Below are 23873 nucleotides of genomic sequence, written 5' to 3'. Positions count from 1 at the left end.
AATATGTGCAGCTAATCTAGGGATTTGTGGTTTCTTTTGTCCCGGCGTGAGTAGGAGGAGCAACTCCTGTCCAATTTGCTTGTGCATAGTTAATGCCTTACTGTGATTTGTGAACACTGCCATGAAATCGTGTTCAATGTCAGCTTTGGCTTTTTCGGACCAGCTAGTACAAAAGACTGTAATTTCAACAAGCTTTTCATCAGGCAAAATTAGCGCTTAAAGCACACACAAGTGGGATGAGCTATAATGTCTTCTTTCTAGGTTTCAGTGTACCCTGTTTCCAAACAGAAGAGGCTGGTTTGTCTAATTTGTGCTCCCTTAGGAGGGAATTTGAGCTATAGCCACACACACAGCAGGTTTTGCCTCTCCATTGACAGCATTCTGCTTTTCTGGGTGCACAGGATGGGGGGAAATTACATGGGAGTGCGTGAAAAAGTGAAGCCCCCAGAAATGTCTTCTTTTGACTTCTGTTTCCTCCAGATTCTATGTTTAGAAAGGCTCTGGGGCAGAACTTGATTGCAGTATGGTCAAAACAACCCCCTAAGCATTTCAGAAAATCTCTCCCTTTTTAACAGAGTGGCAGGTCCCTGTGCTGTAAACACATAGCCTATATATTCCTTTGCTCCTTTAAAATCAAACTGAAGGTTACATGGCAACACACACACACACACACACACACACACACACACACGATGCAGGAAAAGGGCTGTTGGGAATAAAAGTAATCACGCCTTACAAGAAATCAGGAAAGGGTACAAAAGATGTTAGCTGCAATACATGTAACACAGTGTAATGACAGAAGTCGGTATAATCAGTAGTCAATATAATCATTTTATTCCATTTATCAGAATAATTTACAAATAGACATAGTGGGTGATTATTTCTTCAAAAGAAAAAGAATCAAAACTCAAGTCTATGGGTAGTAGGTCTTTTGTTTGTTTGTTTGTTTGTTTCCTTAACCCTAAGATTTTAAGAATCAGAAAAATGTTTAGAAGAAAAGACCTAGAGGGGGAAGATCCAGAAAAACATACCCATTGAGTATTTAATAGAACTATTCTTACTCTTTTAGCGATTATAACCTCCATGCCATACCTTTTTTAAAAAGAAACATTCAAGCTGCACTGTAAAGTTAAAGCAAATTGAAGAGGGTGCAGCCCCTGGTAAAACGCTGGTTCTCTAAATGCAAGTTGGATATGAAAATGAAGAAATGAAATGCTGTGAAGGTTGCCTGGGGTGTCAATTATAAGGCTATGAATTGGAATGTTTTTGTGCATCTGTCTTTCAGGAACTAGGGAGCGTATACAGCATCCTTGCTGCCATTTTAAACGTGGGCAACATCGAATTCTCTTCCGTAGTAACCGAGTACATGATTGACAAGAGCATCATTTCCAATCCAACGCCTCTGGAGAACTGTGAGTTTTCATTCCTTTTTATAATAATTAAATGCCTTTTGCGAACTGTCTCCATAATTATGAGCTCCAGACTTATCTGCATATTGCAGAAATCTTACCTCATTGCTTGCAAAGCTCTACACAGCCTGGGCCCAGGCTCTTAACAAACATCACATGTTTTTAAAGCAGCTAGTGGGGCTGGGATGGCCTGTTTTTTCATAGAATCATAAAATTGTAGAGTTGGAAGGGACCGTGAGTGTCATCTAGTCTAACCCCCTGCAATACATAAATCTTTTGTCCAACATGGGGCTTGAACCCATGAGCCTGAGATTAAGAGTCTTATGCTCTACCAACTGAGCTAAGCTCAGTGTCTCCCACAACAGGCCACATGAATTTTTAGAAAGCCTAGACCAGTGTTTCCCAAACTTGGGTCTCCAGCTGTTTTTGGCCTACAACTCCCACCATCCCTAGCTAAGCAGGACCAATGGTCAGGGATTATAGGAACTGAAGTCCAAAAACAGCTGGAGACCCAAGTTTGGGAAACACTGGTCTAGAGTTTGAGTAGGGACTTTCCTCCTGTGACCCTCAACCTTGAGATTATTTCCTGAGATGAATAGCTGTAGCACTGGGGGACTGGAGAAGATCTTTCCTGAGGCTAAGTACCTGAGCATCTGGGTGATTAGTTTTTTGCTTTGGGGACAGCTGAGGTCCCTGGTAAGTGTGGTAAGGAATGGGACCCCCTACCTGGTCCATAGTCCAGAGAGAAGCTGCACTCAATCTTGCAGCCTCTTGCACCAGCCCCTTGCTGGGTCAGGGAGCATAGAAGCCCTGCTGGCAGAGCCTACACAACAGGGGTGACCCATAGAGTTTCATCTCTTCAGGAGTCCCAACAGTGAGAACACTACCCCCTTCTATTCCCCCCCCCACGAACCTGGAGGAGGTTAGATAGTGGGAGGGCCTAAGGTGCATGTCTGGTTTCCTGCACAGGGTGAGAGCCTGTACAACAAAGAAAGACACCAGATGCCTTCAGAGTGAGAGTCTGTAACTGACAGAAGGCTGGTCCTCCCTTGGTGTGAGACAGTGGGGGAGTAGATGTGCTCTGTCATGATAGTAACTTGGTGAGCTCTGTGGACTTTAGTAACATGGTTCCCAGTTCTGTCAGGTGCCTTCTGGGATGATGCCATTAGGTCCAGTAGCGGACAACTCTGGGGTTGCGCGCTCATCTCGCTCTATAGGCTGAGGGAGCCGGCATTTATCCAGGTCGTGTGTCCAGCATGACTAAGCTGCTTCTTGCGAACCAGAGCAGCACATGGAAATGCCTATACCTTCCTGCCAGAGCGGTACCTATTTATCTACTTGCACTTGACGTGCTTTTGAACTGCTAGGTTGGCAGGAGCTGGGACTGAACAATGGGAGCTCACCCCATCACAGGGATTTGAACTGCCAACCTTCCAATCGGCAAACCCTAGGCTCAGTGGTTTAGACCACAGCACCACCCATGTCCCTCTGGGATGATTAGTTGGGGCTGATTTTGTCGTGTGCTGTTGTTGTTTGCACAATGTGTTTGGGAAGCATTTGGGGAAGGAGGGACATGGGTCAGGCCACCCCAGTTTCAGTGATCATGGATAAAGGGAGATATAGCCATTGGGAAGTGATATCATGAGGACAAGGCTATAAAACTGGCAGGGACCCTCTACAGCACCCTTTATCAGCCCAGATCGCATGAAGCCAAAAGAACTCAACAGCCCTTACAGAAGAATGCAAATAATGAAAAGCACAGGTGAAATCAAGCCCTGCCTTATTTAAAGCCTCAAACAGCCAAATGCAATTGCATCATGAAAATTAAAAATACGCAGTTGCAAAACGCAAAGACTCTTTATGTATATTTGTAAGGAACACACGTCTACCTCTTTGCTGGTGTATCCCCCCCCCCCCCCCCCCCCGTTTTGATCTTCTTGCAGAGCAAGGAGCTGCAGTCTTCATACTTTGCACAACATCAAAGCCCTTTTCCTTCTCAGCTACTTCCCACTGTACAGTTGATGGGCAGAAGGGGACCCAGGGTGCTTAATGAAATGCATGTGATATCCAGTCTGTGGTCCAGGGGTCCTCCTCACCTGTTGTAAGGAGCTTTTACATATAAAATTAAGAAATGTTTGATACATTATGGACGTGACACCATTCCTCCGTTTTCCAGCCGCATCTTTGCTGTGTATACAGGCAGATGAACTGCAAGAAGCTCTGACCTCTCATTGTGTGGTGGCCCGAGGGGAAACTATTATACGGCCCAACACGATGGAAAAAGCTTTCGATGTAAGAGACGCCACAGCCAAAGCCTTGTATGGGCGTCTCTTTAGTTGGATAGTCAACCGCATCAATGCACTGCTCAAGCCAGGTACATTTTTAAGGTAAGGGTTTTTTATCTCTCGTAAGAAACAGAACCTTGTTTCAATGTGAAATGCATAGTATCTGGAATGTCCTGAGACCCCAGTCATCCAGACCAGAAATTTCAAATGGAATACAATACCAATTTCACTAGCTATTCCCAAACCCAACTTTTAAGATATTCTATTCTAAGCCCTTGCAAACAAAGCAAGAACAAGACTAGAGTAAACAGTTTATTTGTAGTTGTGCTTCTCAGCAACACAAACATGTCTCTCTTAGCCACATCCCTTGCCTCATTCCTCCCTTAGGTTTAAATTCACAGTTTGGGCTCACTAGACCACTCCATGCATATAGAAGCCTCGCCTCTTTCTTTCTGCATTCCAGTATGCAAGCAGAAGGTCTGATTTACGCATTGCAAGGAGCCTGTGATACGCACTGGCCATGGCTTCTGTGTGTGGTAGCTTATGCCTGCAGCAGGGTGAAAAGAAGAGCTCATCATGTGGATTGGCTGTCAGCTGGTGTTTCTGGCAGCTGCTGCCAAAGGTGTGAAAACTGACAGTGTGATCAGAGTGATCCATGCAGTGCTATTTTGTGTGTTGCAGCGGCAGCAGTGAAAGCAGTTTCAATTTGCCTTCATGTGCCATTCATGACAAACCTGCCCTGAGAATTCACTACAGGTTGCTATCTTAGGTTCAGACATTTGCCTGGGTAGTGATAACATTTGCATAGTGCACAAACAGATGTGCTCCTTCCTCTCCACCTTGCAGAAAATGGACCAAACCAATGTAATGTAACAGCAGACCCTGGACTAGTTTTCACCTTTCAGCAGGTCTTGACCTATAATGGCTAATAAAAAGGCTTCTGGGCTTTTAACAAAGGTTATTTTAAACATCTTTTTCATTTCATTATATATCATTTCCCAATATTTCTTGATTATTTTACAATTCCACCACACATGTAAAAACATACCCTCTTTTTCTTTACACTTCCAACATTTTTTAGAGCCTGTTTTATACATTTTTGCCATTGTTACAGGTGTAGTATACCATCTATACATCATCTTCATATAATTATCTTTTAGCAATATGCAATCAGTAAATTTTAAATTAGATTTCCATAATTTTTCCCAATCTCCCATTTGTATATTGTGTCCCAGGTCTTGTGCCCACTTTATCATCACACTTTTGACTTCCTTGTCTTTAGTTTCCCACTCTAATAGTAACTTATATGCTTTCCTTAGGAATTTTGTATTATCTTCAATGACTTCACTTTGGAATCTAGATAAAGTATAGCTGAATCCTTTTTTTACCTTCTTTAAATACCTCATTTAATTGTAAGTGTTGCAGCCAATCTCTTACATGTATTTTAAGCAAGGGGCTTTTGTCCTGATTCAGCCAGGATACATTGCTGTAGAGCAAGATGCCTTTGTAAATTCAGATTTGCAATGCAAATTAACCCACGGGATATGCAAATACTTGTGCCTTGTATGAACACTTTTTGCCCAGGAGCAAGGACTGGCTGATCTTGTGGCCACTCTTACATTCAGAAATAAAGGGCTTGTAGTTAGACATTTGGTCTCCAGCTGACTCTCCTTGGCACGCAGCACATTAGACTCTGTCAGAATCTCAAACTAGAGGAGACCCTGCCCGGTTGCTGACTCCCAACTGTGTTAAACCAGACATGTAATAGTTATGTTTTTGAAGTAGCTGCAGGGTTGAAGCTGATGTGAAATAACCCAACGGCGCTGGAGAATCTAATGTGCAAATTCTGTACATTTCAGCGGAAATGACGAAGGGCTGAACATTGGGATTCTTGACATCTTTGGTTTTGAAAACTTCAAAAAGAATTCGTTTGAACAGCTCTGCATCAACATTGCCAATGAGCAGATCCAGTTCTACTTCAACCAACATGTCTTTGCGTGGGAGCAGGTGGGTGCTATAATTTGTGTGTCTGTGTTGTGTTTGTTTATTTTAAGTGTTTTATGCTGCTTAAAAAAAAACAAACCAGCTCAAAGCATTGTACAAAACCAAAAGAGTTGGTCAGTTTTTAAAATCGCACAAAGACAACACTGAAATGACAGCATCAAATTGCCTATTGAATTACTGGGCCACGCAAAAAACCAGGAGAAAAAAAGATGCTTTCGCTAAAGGCAAACACAGAGGTAGGACTCTCAGTCAGCTTATGTTTTACTCAGAGTTCACCCATCAAAATCGGTGGACATAACTATGTTAGGTCCATTAACTTCACTAGGTCTAACTTCGAGTAAAACTAGTTGAATGCCACCTTAAGTTTTCGAACCAACACCTTTTGCACACTGACAGGGAGAGCGCCTCTCAGCTAATGCATCCCTCAGCCCCATGCTTAATGAGCGTACTAATCTATGTGCCTAGGACCCCTTCTCACACATTCTGAATGTAGGGCAAGCCCAAGGAATATGGTGGAGGCTAGGCATGCCAACTCCTAGAGGCGGAGGTGTCTTTGACCCCCCTCCATATTGGCTGGCAGAGGCCCAGGCCCCCTCAGTGTTGAGGTGGCGGAGGAGGCTGAGTGCAGAGCCAAGAGAGGTGCAGTTCAGTGGCTGGCTTCTCCTGAGCGCAAGAGAGGAAGCCGCACTGCACTCGGCCTCCTCCTGACGATTCAACAGCACATGTGCAACACGTGTCAGGCCCCCCAAGGTGCAAGACCCTCTGGTGGAAGCAGGGCTGACAAGTGTGACCAAGCAGACCTTTTCAGTCTCTTTACCTCCCCTGCTTGGGAGGTGTTTAAGGACATAGGTAAAGGTAAAGGGACCCCTGACCATTAGGTCCAGTCGTGGCTGACTCTGGGGTTGCGGCGCTCATCTCGCTTTATTGGCCGAGGGAGCCGGCGTACAGCTTCCGGGTCATGTGGCCAGAATGACTAAGCCGCTTCTGGCAAACCAGAGCAGTGCACGGAAACACCGTTTACCCTCCTGCCGGAGCGGTACCTATTTATCTACTTGCACTTTGATGTGCTTTCAAACTGCTAGGTTGGCAGGAGCAGGGACCGAGCAACGGGAGCTCACCCCGTCACGGGGATTCGAACCACCGACCTTCTGATCGGCAAGTCCTAGGCTCTGTGGTTTAACCCACAGCACCACCTGAGTCCCGTTTAAGGACATAAGAATGAAATGCCTCTCTTTTACCCAGCATCCTCTTCTCACAGTGGCCAACCAGATGCTCATGGGTAGCCCCAGACCAGAAACCAAGGGCAGCTCCTCTCTCTCCACCTGTGATTCCCAACAGCGGGTACTCACAGGCTTGCAACCTCCAGCAATAGAAGCATGAGGAAGCCATTGGGGCCCCTAACTATGGATAGCTTTACCGTAACCAAATTTGTCTAATCCTCTTTCAAAGCCACCCAAGTTGGTGGCCACCGCTACTTCTGAGAGTGAATTTCATTGTTTAACTATTTGCGTGTTCAGACCCAGAAACCTCCCCCCTAAATAAATTCACACTTGACTCAAAATTTTGGTTTTGGTTTTTGGCAGAATTTAGGCCACAACTTTATTGATTACAGAAAGTGACTGGTTGCATAGGCTCTGGTTCGACTAGCTCCCTGCCATGCAGGTAGCGCTGACCCAGGGTTCCAGCATAGGTCAGCCAAGGGTGAACACCTGGATAAGCAGAAAGCTGGGAACGGGCTAACCACAACACCCAAATGTCCCCCTGGACTCAGGCACGGGCACAACCCCCTCTCAGGGGTTGACCAAACCATCGAGTCCCTGGATTCCTTTAACAGAATACCCTTCACATAGGGATGGCGAGAGCGTTCTGCCATCCCTATCACCTGAACCAGAGCCTATCCTCAACCTTACAAGTTGTGACGATTTGCTACGCGGCAGGCGAAACCCAAATGGCAAGAGCCAATCAGCCAAGTGGGGAAAATTCCTGCCGTGTCCCTGTCCCAATGACAGATGACACGACGGCATAGCAAGGTCAAGCGCAAAGCCCTAAAAGTAGGGAGAGGTGGGCGGGTGATCCGAATGCACACACCGAAAGAGGAAGCTCTGGGTCACGTGCATGGGCATAAATAGGTCCCTCGAACCGTTTGGACTGCGTCCCATTGGCCAGATTGTACCCAGCTTCGAGGGACCTACCAATCGGGTGTTGTGGCTGACCAATCGTACCCACCCACCACACAGGGTGTCGGTTTTCCAGGTCTCACTGCAATACGTGCCCTCTTTAAGGGAGGACCCGATTTGGTGCATGAAGTACTTTCTTTTGTCTATCCCGCAAATTTTTAAGGATAAGTTCATTCTCCATGTAAAAAGAGCATTTAACGCAAAGGCTAAAAGGTTGTGGGTGGGCCTGGTGAAAGTGAGCTTGGTAATTTTGAACCCATACCCAATTTTATCTAGGAAAAGTTACCTACAGCTTCTGTTGGAGAGGCAACGAACAACCAAAGACTGTAAAATGCTTTGTTTATAATACATTCTATGCAGAACTGTATGATTGCTTTCTGCAATTTAAATGTCCATCTAAAACTACATTAGGCTTCCCATTTACAGTATCCAGGCAACAGAACACAGTGATAATAGGTTTGGTGCAAATGCTATGTTGTTTTCATGAGGAATAAGGTGTACTGTGTAATTTATGGTTCAGCAGCAGAATTTTTTTTTTTAAGTGAATATCATACAGAGCAGCTCTTTAAAAACCTGGAACTTTTATAATCATTTGCCAACAAGCATATTAACCATGAATATTCTGTGGGGGAGGGAAATGACAATTTGCTTTTATTTCAGTTTTGAAATTTATTGCAATTCAAAAGGTGGGGGGGGGGTTAGTCTGACTGTACAGTTTAATCTGATTTTTTAAGGCGGATGCCAAATGAGATAGTGCAATTACCAAAATGCTAATGAACTTGAAGGGTCAGTGAACAGACTTCAGGAGCTTATTAAAAGGGTGAAAAATGAATATTTAACAGTTTAAAATGGCAGTGGGGTATTTGTTTAGAAAAAGATTTCCCAGTCAAGGAAAAGAGCAAATGTTACAGAAACTGCTGACTATAAGCCTCGATCTAGTAAACTCCTTTTTTTATTATGCTGCCCCCCAGACTGTCAGTATTTTGTGGGAGGGATTCAAGAGCATATTGGGACAAGCTGGGTTTGTGCCACTGAAGTGGATTAAAGCACTCTGTTGCTGCAGCACAACAAATCCGCTTTTGCAAAGAAATTGACTTTTTTGCAGTTAGGAAAATGGCAGTGGAATGCACTGGAATATGTAGGGTGAACAAATGAGAAGATCCTCAAGCAAATCAGGATGGGTGCTTGTCATGGAACAGTTGCTATATGGCGAGCATCTCAGTTGTTGAGCTCTGGTCCTGCTTACATTCTTCCCGCAAGCTTTGTGCAAGCAAACCAGGATGAATGCTGTAAAAGGGTCATCTGGAAGAACCCTAAGTTTAGATATCCCCAAACTCTTAATATGAGCTCTTAGCAGCCTGAATCAGGAGACCTGGAGAGCATGGGGGGAGGGTTTGTGGAGGAAGAAGAGGAAGGAAAGGACCTCTTTACTGCCTACCTGAAAATTTCCTCCACTGTGCTGTAGATTTGGAGCTTGCTCTCTGCTCTGAACCAAAGTGCAGCTTCAATGCCATATAGAGGGTACCTTTTCTACTCTCCAAAAGTCTCCCTTTATAGTGGAAGAAGGAGAGATGTTTTTCCTTCTTTCCCCCACTTCATAGCATGCATCCTGCCATTTCAAGGGTGGCTTAGTAAAAACTCTTCCCAGTTTCATACCACAAGAATAAGTGAGGAAAAAACAGCTCTCACCTGGAAGAGTAGGCTTTTACAGTGCCAAGTAAGGTAATAAATAGGCTTGTCCCTTTGGAATATGCTATAATCTAAAATAACTCTTCTAACTGCACTTTGAATAAGTGGTTTCCAGATGGCTACTCTGCTGCTTAATGTGTCTTTTGCTTTAGAGGCAGAATATATTTATATTTGTAAAATGCACTTAACCCACGTAACGCATATCATTATAACCAAGAGAAGGGGACTATTAACCTGAATGGCTCGGATACAAGCTATTTGCTGTAGCTGCTTTTGCACTGGTCACTTAATGTAACAACTCCTATGCGTGTAATGCTAACTGGACAAATCATAGTGGCTATGACAACCTATCACATATTTGCATTTATATATATAAAGAGGTGGAGATACCACCCATAGTTCAGTCGGAAAAGCAGGAGACTCTTAATCTGAGTCATACGTTCAAGCCCCACGCTGGGCAAAAGATTCCTGCATTGCAGAGGGTTGAACTAGATGATCCTAGCAGTCCCTTTCAACTCTACAATTCTAATTAACCACTCACTCTTCAGCAAAGTTTCCAAAGAGGTTTACAAAAAAAAAAAAACCCCAACAAGATGGAATATATTGCTAAAATATAATGAAAATTGACACTTATCCTGCTAATTGGAGCAAAAACGCCAATTTCAGCCCATTGAGAAAACACTGGGGAATCACCAGCCACCACAAATCACATAAACCAGCTCCCACTCAATGCACTCCTCTATAGCTTAACTCTAAGAGGCAGGTATTAACCTTACCCACACCTTTAGCGCTCACTGATGCTGCTTTTGGTAATCTTGATGGAGAAGCTAGAGACTTAATGAAGATGGGAGGTTATTGCGTGGTGGCAATTTCCTGTCAGTATGTCACATCAGCGGGGAGACTGTGCTTTTGTCATACAAAAGCTGACTGGGAATTCATAAATAGTGGTTTAATATCCCCCCCCCCCAGACACACACCTGCATTTTCAACCCTGTCAACCTGTCTACTTTTCACAAGAATGGACTGTTTTAGGAACACCTTTTATCAGCACGACACAGAAGTGTTTGTTCTGGTGCATGTGAGGATCATGGCGATGTTTTAGCCATCTTATACTCAGAATCATGTCTGTAGGTTTAAAAATACTTAGTGTGGAGATTTGGGGTCATAAAAATGCCTTTGACGGGAAACAGAGGTTTTAGTTTTCCCCAAACCAGAGCAGAGGATGAAAGATTTGCTGAAGAACAGATTTATTTCCAGGGATGGTGTGTGTGTGTGGGGGGGGTTTTGACAGCTAACCTAAAAGCACCGACTCCCTTCTGTGTTCTTCATTTACATGAAGCACTTTGCGGTGTTGCTCAGCAAAGCACATTTTGTCCTCTGTTGCAGAATGAATACCTGTACGAAGGCGTTGATGCACGAGTTATTGAGTATGAAGACAACAGGCCCCTGTTAGATATGTTCCTGCAAAAACCGATGGGGTTATTGTCCTTGCTTGATGAGGAAAGCCGGTTTCCTCGCGCCACTGATCAGACGCTTGTGGGTAAGCTGTTTGCAGCTTGTTCTTAAAGGTGCACTGGTATTAAGAGTCCAAGTTAAAGGGCATTTCCTTGTGTTTACATATTCCGTTATCAAAGGGTTGCAGGTTCAATCCCTGCTATCTCTAATTAGTGGTAGGGAAAACTTCAGCCTCAACCTCTGGACAAAGGGTGCCAGTGGCAATCCTGTGTCTCATTTATTTATTTATTTTAATGGAACCCCTTATATGGGATTTGTATATAAATTTTCCCTCACTGGGAAAAATCCATGTAGCGCAAGCATGGATAGTTGGCCCCGGAGAATATTTGACATTTTCTCCCCTTATGGCTTTGATCTATAGGCTACCACTAAAACGAGGCTGCATTTTAAACTGTATTCTAACTTATGTTTTAATCAACTGTGTGTGTGTGTGTGTGTGTGTGTGTGTTTTGGGGGTTTTTTGTTTGTGTTTGTGTTTTTAATGTTTTTACAGTATTTCTATTCAGTGTTAGCCACCCTGATCCCAGTCTCTGCCTGGGAGGGCAGGGTATAAATAAAAATGTATTATTATTCATTATTATTATTATTGTGTCTTTGGGAAGAGCGAGCATAGGAAGCTGCCTTTTACTGAAAGACACCTTCAGACAAACTAGCTCAGTGTTGTCTACAGCAGGGGTGAGTTACATGCAGTGGCGCAGCCAGGTAATTTTAGACCCTGCAGTTAATGGTCTTATGCCTGCCACCACTAGTTGGTCATTTGTATTACATCAATTGAGAAGAAACCACCAAAATGGCATTAGAAGTTTTTATGGAAGCATCTGCACATGCCTACTCATTTGCAGATGGAGAAGGACTAGGTGGTGGAAAGCAACCATGGGCATAAGTGCATTTATGTTATTCCCTTAGAAGAAAACCTGTGTGTTTCCCTTACAGAGAAATTTGAAGACAACCTGAAATCAAAATATTTCTGGAGACCAAAAAGAATAGACTTGACATTTGGGATTTACCATTATGCAGGGAAGGTAAAATTATTTGTTTGGTTTATGAAAATAATTTTTAGGCTACTTATCAAAGCAGAATTCTTCCAAAGCAGGTTATAGAACACTATCAAATTGCATAATTTCAATAATATATAATGATACTTGTTTACTTTCTGGCACATGAGACTTCAGATAATTAAAAATAATTGGTTCAGAATAATCATTTATATTCTTCCCAATAAATGGAAAAAAGTTTTGCTGGGAGAGAAATCCTCCAGTATCACAGCCCAAAAACAAACAGCCATGGCATCCTTTTTGCTGTTTAAGGCATGCATACGCAATGCAACTGTAAAAACAAAGGAATGGAATACAAATTTGGAAACTACCTGAAGCAGTGCCTCACTCACTAACAGCTCCATTGTAGGCATGTTAGGGTTTTTTGGATCAGAAGAATGCTGATGATCACTTGGTGGGGGAGGTAGCAAGTGATTCAGCTTTCTGATTACAGCCTGAGGCCCAGTTCATATGTCACCAGTAGCCAAGCATGTGGTGAGGCAGACGTGCCCTCCTAACACCAGCATCACTGCAGCATACCCAAGCAGCACTGGGATGAGGCAGGCCGGTGTGAATGTCAGAGGCACATGAGCACATTGGCAGGAGTGTTGGGTGGGTGGTAGAGGTCCAGTTTTGACCATGCCACCCTCCTGTTCACAGCCCCATACTGGTAAGCAGCAAGGACGGTGTCAGGAGAACAGCTCAGCATCTCCACACTACCACCACTGCTGTAGATTGTTACCACTTTGTAGCTTTTAATGAATGGTTTGATACTGGAACCACTAGGCCTAATGCATGGAAGTATTGGTCAACATAAGGAAATTTGCTATATAACTTTTGCTGTCCTGTTTTTTTTAAATAAAAAAAAATAGGTTCTATATAACGCAAGTGGATTCTTGAACAAAAACCGAGACACCTTACCAGCTGACATTGTACTGCTCTTGCGATCCTCGGAAAACTATTTGACTCGGCAGCTGGTAATCCACCCTCTTACAAAAACAGGTAATGTGTCTTACAGTACTAATGCTACCCTTTGACAGGTCCAGTGTTAGGTGCTGCCTGCCTTTTTGTTCACAACTGGGCTAGCATCTTCCACCTTACCATGGAAGGAAGCAGGCATTTGCCATGTTACTGAGCGCCACAGGAAAGGAGCAGCAGAATGAAGGCTAGGAAGCGGATGTGTTGCCCTCATCCAGGAAACATTCCCTACAAGCCGTCCTTCCACATGTCCTACCCTCTGGGAACTCTTTCCACACAGTTCGGTCTGCTGCAGAACCCCTGTGCCTCAGCTGTTGCACTTCCATGGGTTTCAGAGACTAGGAACCAAGAAAGCTTCCTTACACTGAGTCAGATAATTGGTCCATATAGCTTGCTATTGTCTACACTGACTGGCAGCCACTCTTCAGGGTTTATCGAAGGTGTCTCTGGCATACCTGCTTAGAGATGTGAAGAGATCAGCCTTTGACCTCTTGTGGGCAAAGCAGCTGAGCTGAAAAGTCATGGGGGAACAATTTATTTGCTTAACGTCCAGTAAAAAAAATGTAAGGTGCAACTCTATGCCCCTACTCTTGTGTAGCAGTATGTTGCAGGGGAAATTGGCTGTAGTATAATGAAGGAAGGACGCAAAAGAAAAAATATGAACTCTTCATTTGACATCCTTTTATTTTATTAATATATTTTTTCCATTTTGCAATATTCAACAATGAATATAAATCTACACAAATCAAAAATATTTTCTGCGACTTCCCTCCCTCCCCTTCTGCAATTTCTTGTTTTTCTGTCATTTTCTTACTGCATATTCAAATTTATCCTTCATAATTCCTATAAATTTCTTACTGCTCTTGTTTATATCAATCCTGCTAATGTTTTTAATTGTTTCCAATTTGTTTCCATGTATTCAATTTCCCCCATTCTGTTACAAAAAGTCTATTGTCTTGATCTCATAATCTTCCAGTAGGTTTCGCCATCTCTGCGAATTCCATCAGTTTTAATTGCCAATGGTCTTTTTGGGGGGCCAAATCCTCCTTCCAGTTTTAGGCATATATCATTTGGGCAGCCGTGGTTGGATACATAAATAGTTTATTCTGGTCTTTCGGCACCTCTTCTCCAAGTATACCTAGAAGAAAAGCTTCTAATTTTTTAAAACAAAGGTTATTTTCAACATGATTTTCAATTCATTATGGATCATTTCCCAGAAGACTTTTGCAGTCTTACAGGACCATATGTGCTACCACATATGAAAAAAGATACCTTCTTTCTCTTTACATTTGACATTCTCTCAGGCTCCAGTTGCACCCTCTGCCCCCCAAGGATGCATAGTGCTTGGTCCATGTTTATTATCTACCAACCACCTATACAAGTAAACCAGCAGTAACCACTCACCAGTCATGACATGGGCAGCTTTTGTGACCCAGCACTGGCCCTGGACCCTGGGCCGTCCCCATAGGCTGTGGGTCATCCAGGTGACCTTCACCACCAGCCAATCGGCTGTGGCCCCGGGGGCGGAGCTGAGACCAGAAAAGGAAGCTGCCGGCAATGCTGGTCAGCCATTCTGGTCATATTTGTCACTGCTCACCTCAAATATGGCATGAGAATATGAAAAATGCAAATTATGCTTATGCACTATTTGTCAATTATTTCAGCAGCCAGCACATAATTAGTTTTCCCACAAGTGTATATGGTGGTGTTTTTTTCCCAAGTACCCAACTGCAAGATTAATTTATATTTAAATTCTGCATAATTGAAGCCACTTCTGGAATTGTAATGAGGAAGTCGCTTTATGGAAGGCATTTGGGGTTAGAATTTTTTTATAGTCAAGGGTTTTAAAAATTCTTGGTGCAAATGCTCTAAACTGGGTGCATCAAGTCCCCACAAATCACATAGTAAGCACACTAGGCCCTGCTAGTCTGCATTGCCCTATCTGAATTGCAGGCTACCATAGTCCACACAAAGAAGAAAATTTAGCAAAAGCCTGCTCCAGCTGTCCGTCAGAAGGCAGGCAACGGCGCAGCTGGGGTTTGGCTCTGGGACCAGGTAGGGGCCTGTCAATAGAGTTGCAGGGGACGGAGGCAGTTGTGGTGTAGTGGTTTGAATATCAGACTAAGATCTGGGAGACTAGGTTTTCAAATCCCCACTCAGCCATGAAGCTCACTGCGTGATCTTGGGCCGACCGTTGTCTTTCAGCCTTACCTACCTCACAGGGTTATCGTGAGGATTAACCAAGGAGGGGGAAAGAACCATGTATCCCTTCTCCAGCTCCTTGGAGAAAAAAGTTGGATATAAATGCAAAGCATAAAAATAAACACTTTATAAGGGCATTTAAAATGCTCATTAATATAGCCTCCCTCTTCCTGCACCAGCGTGGGCAATGCACTCTAAGACTTGTTCCTTGTTTATATTAGAGTTTGGTAGGCCATCATAAAATTGTACGATATGCTTCAAAATGATGTAGAACACAGCAGTCACTTCTCTAAGGTAGTGCTGTTCCACAAAAGGCGAGGGTGATAAGGGGGGCTCTGGTGTCTGTAATCACATCAATAAGATTTGGAGAATAAATGTAAATGCCAAGTATTCATTATCTTCTCTCTTCGCAAGCAAAAGGGAAACGAGGAATGTGCTTGTGGCTCATTGAAAGCTACATGTATTTTGTTTTTTAAAATAAATTTTATTTTTGTATTTTCTATTTTATATAAATAAGTGAATTAAAAAATAAATAAACATATACGGTAGTCCCCTTTGACTTCCCTCCCCCCATTGTGGATCTTAATATAATGATTTTCACCTCTGCATCTCTTTCGTAACTATTCTGATAAATCCTTTTTCATTCCGTAGTTCAAATTTTTGATACAAGTTTTCTGTCAGTCTTACCAATGTGTGTAATTGTTTGCAATAGATTTTCAAATAAATTATAAACTTTTCCCATTCTTTATTAAAGACCTCCTCTTCCTGGTTTCTTCTTCTTCCTGTAAGTTTTGCCATCTCAGCATAGTTCCATTTCTGGACTAACAGAATCCGCACAGCCGTGCTTGCATACATAAAAAGTTTCATCTGGTCTATAAATTTGTTGACAATAATCATACATGGAGGGCAGACTTCAATCTTAGGGAATCTACTGTGTTATTGTCAGTGCTTTTTTCTGGGGGGGACACATACCCCTAAACATTTTGTGAATGTAAGTTTGGCCTCATTGAGGGGCAGTATTTCAATATGAGTAGGAAAATGAGAATACCCCAAACATTTTTTAGGGGGGGGGGAGCACTGGTTGTTGTTGTTTTTTACTAGAGCCCTGAGAGGCAAAATACATTCACTTGGAACTAAAGAAGATGGTGCTGCTTAAGCAGGTGCTGAGCACAGGGGTTTCTTCTGAGTACCAGAACTGAGCTGAACATACTCTTGTTCCACATAGAAAGCTATTCCTGGTTGCTCCAAACTCAGAAGCAGCTTGCCCAGTTGGATGGAACCACAATGCTAACTTCCTGGGAGCAGTGTCACTGCTGTTTATCAGAGGGAGAGGTGGCAAGGAGGTTTGCACAGTGCGGGTACACCAATGGAAACAATTTGTCACTCCTGCAGGTGCACCCGCACACTCCTGAGCTCCCTACTCCCTCAGCCCTTTCCCTCCAGTAAACAGCAAGCAACACCACTGCTGGGAAGGGAGTGTTGAGGCTCTGACCTCCTGAGTTTGCGACCTCTGCCGAAGCTTTCTCCACTTCATCAGTCATAGGGAGAGGTAGTCGTTCTGCCACTGCTATTGTCAAACAGTTGGGAGTCAGAAATCTTTCGGATCAATTGCAAGTCTCCCAGAGTTATCCCAGTAAATCAACCTTCTGCTCATCCCTGGACTAATATCTAGAGGGGTGGACATCTTGAGTAAGGTACCTTCTTTCTTCTCTTAGGTAACTTGGCACATACGAAAACCAAGAGTGCGATAAACTACCAGACATGGACGCCACAGAAATCAATCAGCCAAACTAAGGTAAGGAAACCACATGGGCAGCCGCCTGGACCCATATATTGAAGTCGAGAGGGGCAATGTTGTTGTTGCTACTAAAACAAAAACAAAAAAAGTAAGCAAGTAACCCCTTCCTTGGTTTCTCTCCCTCTCTCTTTATCTCTCCTGTTTTCTTTTCTGTTTAGCTGGATTTCTTTGTGTTGTGCAATTCGTATTCCTTCCGTGAGGTAAAAAAACCTACATTTCCCTTCTTTCTGACTATAGTTTTATAACTACTTCAGGGAAAGCTAAATTAATTCTCTGCTGTCACTGTCCTTAGCACTCATCCCTAAGCCTGCTTCCTTGCAAGTATGTTTCCTGGATTACACTGAAGTATTAATTCCAAGTAAATGTGTTCCTGATTGGTACAGTATGTTTATTTAAAATGAGAGCATACCAAGGTTCTGGCTGTGGGGTTAATCAGGCTCTGTTGAAAACAACCATTGTGACAAGGGTACAGAATTATTATTTGCAGGATGTTAACAGTCCTAATCTTTAAAAAAAAAGAAAGAGAGAAATCTAGACAAACCATTTTTCCTTCAAATGCCATTTGCAGCAGATATCTATCTGTATGTTCAGTTATCAAACTGTGTTCAGTATATGTGTGTGTTTCTGCATGTGTGTACAGTGTGATAAAGTATTGTAATGTTTTTAGTGTAATAACCTCTGACTTTCCTAGTGATTACTCAGTAGCATCTGCAGCTTAGGATGACTATTTTTTATTATTAATAGTGTTCTTTAAGAGGACACTTTGTTGAACTGGTGCAATAAGCTTCAGACACTGTATAGATAAGAGGTGCTATTTTCTTTCTTGATACATATAGAGTGAGCCGGAGGATTCCACGCATCATCCGAGGGAAACAACCAATATGAAAACGCAGACAGTTGCTTCATATTTCAGAGTAAGCTTTAGCTGTTATTCTTCCTCTTAATATATATGATTTATGCAGCAGCCAGCCTGCTGATTTCTGGGCCCTTCTCTATAGATACAATAGTTCTATTTCTCCTTAGGGATAAGATAATTCACTTGGAACTTGAAAGCTTCTAGACTAGCATTAGAATATCCAAAGCAGGGGTGGAAAACCTGTCCCTTTCCAGATGTTGTTGGACTCTAACTCCCATCAGGCCACGCCAGCATGACCAGTATGTAGTGGGGGGGGTGTGAATCTGGAGGGCCACAGGTTCTCCTCTGAGGAAAAACACTTCAGGGCACCCTGGTTCACTCAAACTGATACCCTGCCATTTTCCAGATGTTTACATTTCAAGACATCTCTTCCGGCTCTTTGATATATATTTTTTCATCTCCCGTGTGACCTTGAGGGGGAGACTAGGTGCTGGCCAAATGTTTCTCTGGTGCACCCGCAAGTTAGCTTAGCAGGGGGTGTGATGACAGGGCCATCTCACCTGGCTCTTGTTTTCTCAGTAGTTTTTTTTTTTAGTAGAAGGGTACCCTTATTAGATGGGACGCAGGTGGCGCTGTGGGTTAAACCACAGAGCCTAGGACTTGCTGATCAGAATGTCGGCAGTTCGAATCCCCGTGACGGGGTGAGCTCCCATTGCTCGGTCCCTGCTGCTGCCAACCTAGCAGTTCGAAAGCACGTCAAAGTGCAAGTAGATAAATAGGTACCGCTTTATAGCGCGAAGGTAAACGGCGTTTCCGTGTGCTGCTCTGGTTCGCCAGAAGCGGCTTAGTCATGCTGGCCACATGACCTGGAAGCTGTATGCTGGCTCCCTCGGCCAATAAAGCGAGATGAGCGCCACAACCCCAGAGTCGGCCATGACTTGACCTAATGGTCAGGGGTCCTTACCCGTATTAGCCACAGTTGATCCTCCAAGTCTCATGGTCCCTGGCATTTTCCTGCCCATGCCATTTGCTGATTCCAGCCATGTGAACAAAAGGATCTGCCGTGTAAGTCAGACTATCAGCCCATCTAACCTAGCATCGTCTCCACTGATGGGCAGCACTTGGTTCCCCGAGGTTTCAGGCACAGATCTTTCCTGGCTTTGGTCCCTGAGCCTTTTTAACTGGAGATGCCCAAGACTGAACCTGGGAACTTCTGCCAGGCCCCTCTGAGCTAAGGTTCCTCTCTCTATTGTAGAGAGGTTGAACGGTTTCTGTGTTTGAACTGCTAAATAATAATAATAATAATAATAATAATAATAATAATAATAATTTATTTATATCCCGCCCTCCCCAGCCGAAGCTGGGCTCAGAGCGGCTAACAAGAATAAAAGTAACACAGCATTCTAAAATCAATTCATTCTAAAATCAATTCAGAATCAAATTAATGGCAACCATTGGGCTAGAGTTCTATGAGGATTACCAAAGGAGGGGGTCAGACTGTGCCTTGGCCTAAGGCCTGGTGGAACAGCTCTGTCTTGCAGGCCCTGCGGAAAGATGTCAAGTCCCTCAGGGCCCTAGTCTCTTGTGACAGACCGTTCCACCGTATCGGGGCCACAGCCGAAAAAGCCCTGGCTCTGGTTGAGGCCAGCCTAACCTCCCTGTGGCCTGGGACCTCCAATATGTTTTTGTTTGAAGACTGTGAGGTCCTCCATGGGACATACCAGGAGAGGCGGTCCTTCTAGTCAAGGAGAAAACCACAGGAAGGTTTGTTTTATCTCTTTTTTCCATGGCTACCATGGATTTCAATCCCAGTCAAACTGACAACTTTCCTTTCCTCACATAGAAATGACAAAAAACGTTTAGATCCCAGGAAAGCTGAACCTGTTATGCTTCTATAGCAGCTTAGCCAATTGGGAGACAGAAGCTTCACTGCCCTAAGCAAAATACAATATAGTTGATATTATTGGTTGAACAGGCCCTATTTTATATGAGAGGCTGAAATCCACAGGGACAGAATGACAGTCAGAAAAAGAATCTGGCTGTAGTTTGTTAGCATGTTTAATGTTCATAAACAGCACTTAAATGTGTCACTGCCAAACATTTTAACAGTCGCTTTGTCCATGTTGGCTGGCCTTCATTATTATGTCACTGATAATATTATAATTCTATGGTACACATCCAAATTGGTACTCTACAGTACACAACCAAAGGAGAACGTAATGCACTTTTTGAATTTACATTTGAATAATGCGCTATTCCATTATTGCTGTTATTTTCCTTTGAGTCAACCTGATGCACAATTAGCTCCTTGGTTTTGCATAAGAATCTGCATTGGAAACACTCTCCAGAACACCTGTCAGAACATCATTTTATGCCATAACTGCCATTAACAATTTCTTGTCAACAGGCAATTACATCGCCCATCTGCTCATAAAGGCTGCAGAATAGACAGGGGGCCACAGACCCCTTTTTCAATGTTTTGTTTTAAGCCACGAGCCACAACAAAATAGGATTAATAATTCTGAGCACTAAAGGTCATACTGAGATTTCTTACATGACTTTGAGCATAGAAGTATGCAACCAAGAAGTAGTGCTTCAAAGTGACAATGTGCATTTCAGCCAGAAGATGACACAAGCATCCCTGGGAAATGTAAATTATAAGCTGCAGGCACTGCTTTTCAAGCCTTTATTAGGGAAATCTACATAGCAATTTACAACACTAACTTTTGCAAATTTCATTGTTGTTTTAGAAACCAGTTCAGTACAGTACATAAAACAACCCCACGATTTACTTACCTGTTGGAAAAGTCAAGGCAATGAATGTTCTCAGTTTCTTTGGAACAATCAAAAGCGCATATGCAACCTATTTGAAAAAGTATTATTTATTTAATAAATTTAATAAATGTATATCCCACACCTTCAACCACTAGGGCAGCAAACCTTGCTTTTGGAGTCTAGAATTTGCCATAAAAGTACAGTTTAGGGCAGTAATAAATTGTGAAATTATGTGCCTGTGATAGGATATAGGTGTTTTCAGCATGGGAACAGTGCAACTGTACTAGTTCCTACTATAGGTGAATTCTCTGCACGCATGTTATACCAGATGCATTACAGGGGTACCGCAAATACAGTGTACTGTATAATTGCCTACATAAAACGTGGGCAGGCCCATAATCTTCTTAATCTGGTGCAAGGAAAATTCAAACAGATTTCAAAGAATACAAGTTTTGCAAAGCTTTTGAGCACTCACAAGAAAGGCACTGTATGGAAGGGCTTCCAAAGGCTTCTCCCTGTATTTCCTTTTCAGTATTCGCTCATGGATTTGCTATCTAAAATGGTGGTTGGCCAACCTCACTTTGTGCGCTGCATTAAGCCGAACAATGATCGACAGGCAAACAAATATGACAGAGAAAAGGTATTGGTACAGCTGCGCTACACAGGAATTCTGGAAACGGCACGGATCAGGCGACAGGGTTATTCTCACCGTATTCTCTTTGCTAACTTCATAGAGCGGTAAGTCCTTTACAAATGTTGTTTTGGTAGACTGTGTCCAGAAATGACATTTTAGTACCAAACCAGATTCTGGTTCACTCAGGCTTTTCTACACTGGATTGCTGCACATGGGCCAACTGCCAGTTAAAGGTGGGAAATGTCACCACTGAAAAGTCTTGCCCTTTCAGTGATGCAAGGTAATACAGACATTTTGTCTGCAGTATTATATCTCCAGCTATCTGTAGAAAGGTAAAGGTAAAGGGACCCCTGACCATTACGTCCAGTCGTGGCCGACTCTGGGGTTGCGGTGCTCCTCTCGCTTTACTGGCCGAGGAAGCCGGCGTACAGCTTCCGGGTCATGTGGCCCGCATGATTAAGCCACTTCTGGTGAACAGCACACGGAAACGCCATTTACCTTCCCACTGGAGTGGTACCTATTTATCTACTTGCACTTTGACGTGCTTTCGAACTGCTAGGTGGACAGGAACAGGGACTGAGCAATGGGAGCTCACCCCGTCGATTTGAACCGCCAACCTTCTGATCGGCAAGTCCTAGGCTCTGTGGTTTAACCCACAGCGCCACCCGCATCCCTCCAGCTATCTGTTCACACATGCAAATCATCGCTTGCCGTTAAAGTCAACCAGCATTGACAAGCATGTGTGAATCATCCCTTGATGCTGGGAAAGCTTCTGAAAAAGTGGGGGTGAAATGTGCTTGGAGAACAGGCATTGCATTTTGATTCAGGAATGCCGCACAGATTAAACATCCTGTGCTGTAGTTCTGTCTACAAAGAAGCAGCTTTCCGGATACAGTAAAATTCAGCTTAAACAATTCCTTCACAATAAATTAGGAGCAGTGAAAACAATAAATACAACCAACCAACAATACACTGAAGAACAGTTATGCTATTCCAGGGGTAGGCAACCTTAAGGCCTGGGGGCTGGATGTGGCCCAATCACCTTCTCAATCCGGCCCATGGACGGTCCGGGAATCGGTGTGTTTTTACATGAGTAGAATGTGTGCTTTTATTTAAAATGCATCTCTGACATATTTGTGGGGCAAAGGAATTCGTTCATTCCCCCCCCCCCCAAAAAAAATATAGTCCAGCCCACCACATGGTCTGAGGGACGGTGGACCGGCCCATGGCTGAAAAAGGTTGCTGACCCCTGTGCTATTCTATTGTGTGTGCGAGTGGTGAAGGTTAGCTCTAAAGAGTCATTTGACTCAGAAGCAAGTTGGGAGCATTGTAAGTTGGAGTGAAGCCTACATCTATATATTCAGAAAAACGCTTGCTCTCAGCCTGCACCGCATCAGAAGGCAGCTGGGGAAACATATGACGGAATGCTCTCCCATTCAGAAAACCTGCTTGCTGTGCAAAACTTGTGTTTGTCAGGAAGAAGACTTGTTGTTTAGCCCTTCTCTCTGGTATATTTGATATCTGGTATATACACTTCTTTCGTTTTTATGTTGGAGACCATTCAGACTTGCCATTCGCCACTGACATGTTAACGTGGCACCGTACTGGGGGCTGTACCACATGGTTTTTCTGAATGTGCTGATCAGTTCAAATGTGGACTGTTATGCATCTAAGTTCACAGTTTGTATGAATGAAATAAAAGTTAACTGATTGGCGCTGAATGTCTTTTGCAAATGCAATACTAAAGGATTTGGGTTTATCTCTCTCTGTCTTAGATACTATCTCCTTTGTTACAAATCAAGTGACAAACCCCCTGTAAGCCCTGAAACGTGTGCTGCCATCTTGGAAAAAGCCCAGCTTGATAACTGGATACTTGGGAAAACTAAGGTAGTATCTTTGCTCATTAGATGCAGCCCCCGTTGAAATAAATGGAATAAATGACTATATTGATGGATTTGAAAAGAGTTGCTTCTGCTAATACAAGTTGGAATGAGGCTACATCTTGCTGTGGCTGGGGATCTAAGGGCAACATGGTCCCAAAAGCTCCTTGTCCATCTCACAGATCCATCCATGCCCTACTCACAAAACTACCCAATGTACCACCTACTGTACATTGGGTACAGTAAGTCTTTCCCTACTGTAATCTTATGGACTGCAGAGAAGACAGGAAAAATGAAGACAGATCCCTTGTAATTCTGCTTTGGGGCTTTTTAAAAAACAAGCAGTATATACATTTTATGAAATAAATAAATTCCACTGGGGCCTTTTAAGGTGTGTCATCCAGTCTCTTGTTGAGGATTACAGATTCACTAACACTAGATATATTGCTCTTATCAATCATGTGTGCATTGCACCTCATAAAACATCACCTTACATTCTCATTCTTTTCTTTGGGCAGGTGGGTGAGTAAAAGGTAGATAAACTAAAAGTTGTCCAGTCTAAATTCACACATCATGTTGGAGCTGAAGCAGTAACTGAGCCCAGTTCCTTTGATCTCAGCTCCACCTGTATAACTGG

The 23873-nt window shown here is 43.3% G+C and overlaps 1 protein-coding gene and 1 long non-coding RNA gene across 3 annotated transcripts in view; one reads left to right on the top strand and one right to left on the bottom strand.

The window, feature by feature from the left end:
• Positions 1-23873, bottom strand: part of LOC308459312 — a 171451-nt gene that overhangs the window by 120809 nt on the left and 26769 nt on the right. The gene's annotated exons all lie outside the window — the stretch shown is intronic.
• The window catches only part of MYO3A (myosin IIIA), a 105982-nt gene that overhangs the window by 58838 nt on the left and 23271 nt on the right, over positions 1-23873 (top strand). The window contains exons 17-27 of one of the 2 annotated variants that reach the window (XM_080974375.1): positions 1286-1412; positions 3586-3796; positions 5554-5701; positions 10951-11104; positions 12013-12101; positions 12986-13115; positions 17009-17088; positions 17250-17291; positions 17928-18005; positions 21255-21460; positions 23132-23243. In XM_080974375.1, coding sequence (XP_080830501.1) covers positions 1286-1412; positions 3586-3796; positions 5554-5701; positions 10951-11104; positions 12013-12101; positions 12986-13115; positions 17009-17088; positions 17250-17291; positions 17928-18005; positions 21255-21460; positions 23132-23243 — 1377 coding nt within the window. The remainder of the gene's footprint in view (positions 1-1285; positions 1413-3585; positions 3797-5553; positions 5702-10950; positions 11105-12012; positions 12102-12985; positions 13116-17008; positions 17089-17249; positions 17292-17927; positions 18006-21254; positions 21461-23131; positions 23244-23873) is intronic. The other variant, XM_080974376.1, reaches the window with a different exon arrangement.

This window comes from Podarcis pityusensis, assembly GCF_964106645.2.
Source record: "Podarcis pityusensis genome assembly, chromosome: 12".
Taxonomy (NCBI): Eukaryota; Metazoa; Chordata; class Lepidosauria; order Squamata; family Lacertidae; genus Podarcis; species Podarcis pityusensis.
The sequence above is the reverse complement of the archived record's forward strand: the minus strand, read 5'-3'. Positions and strand labels throughout refer to the sequence as shown.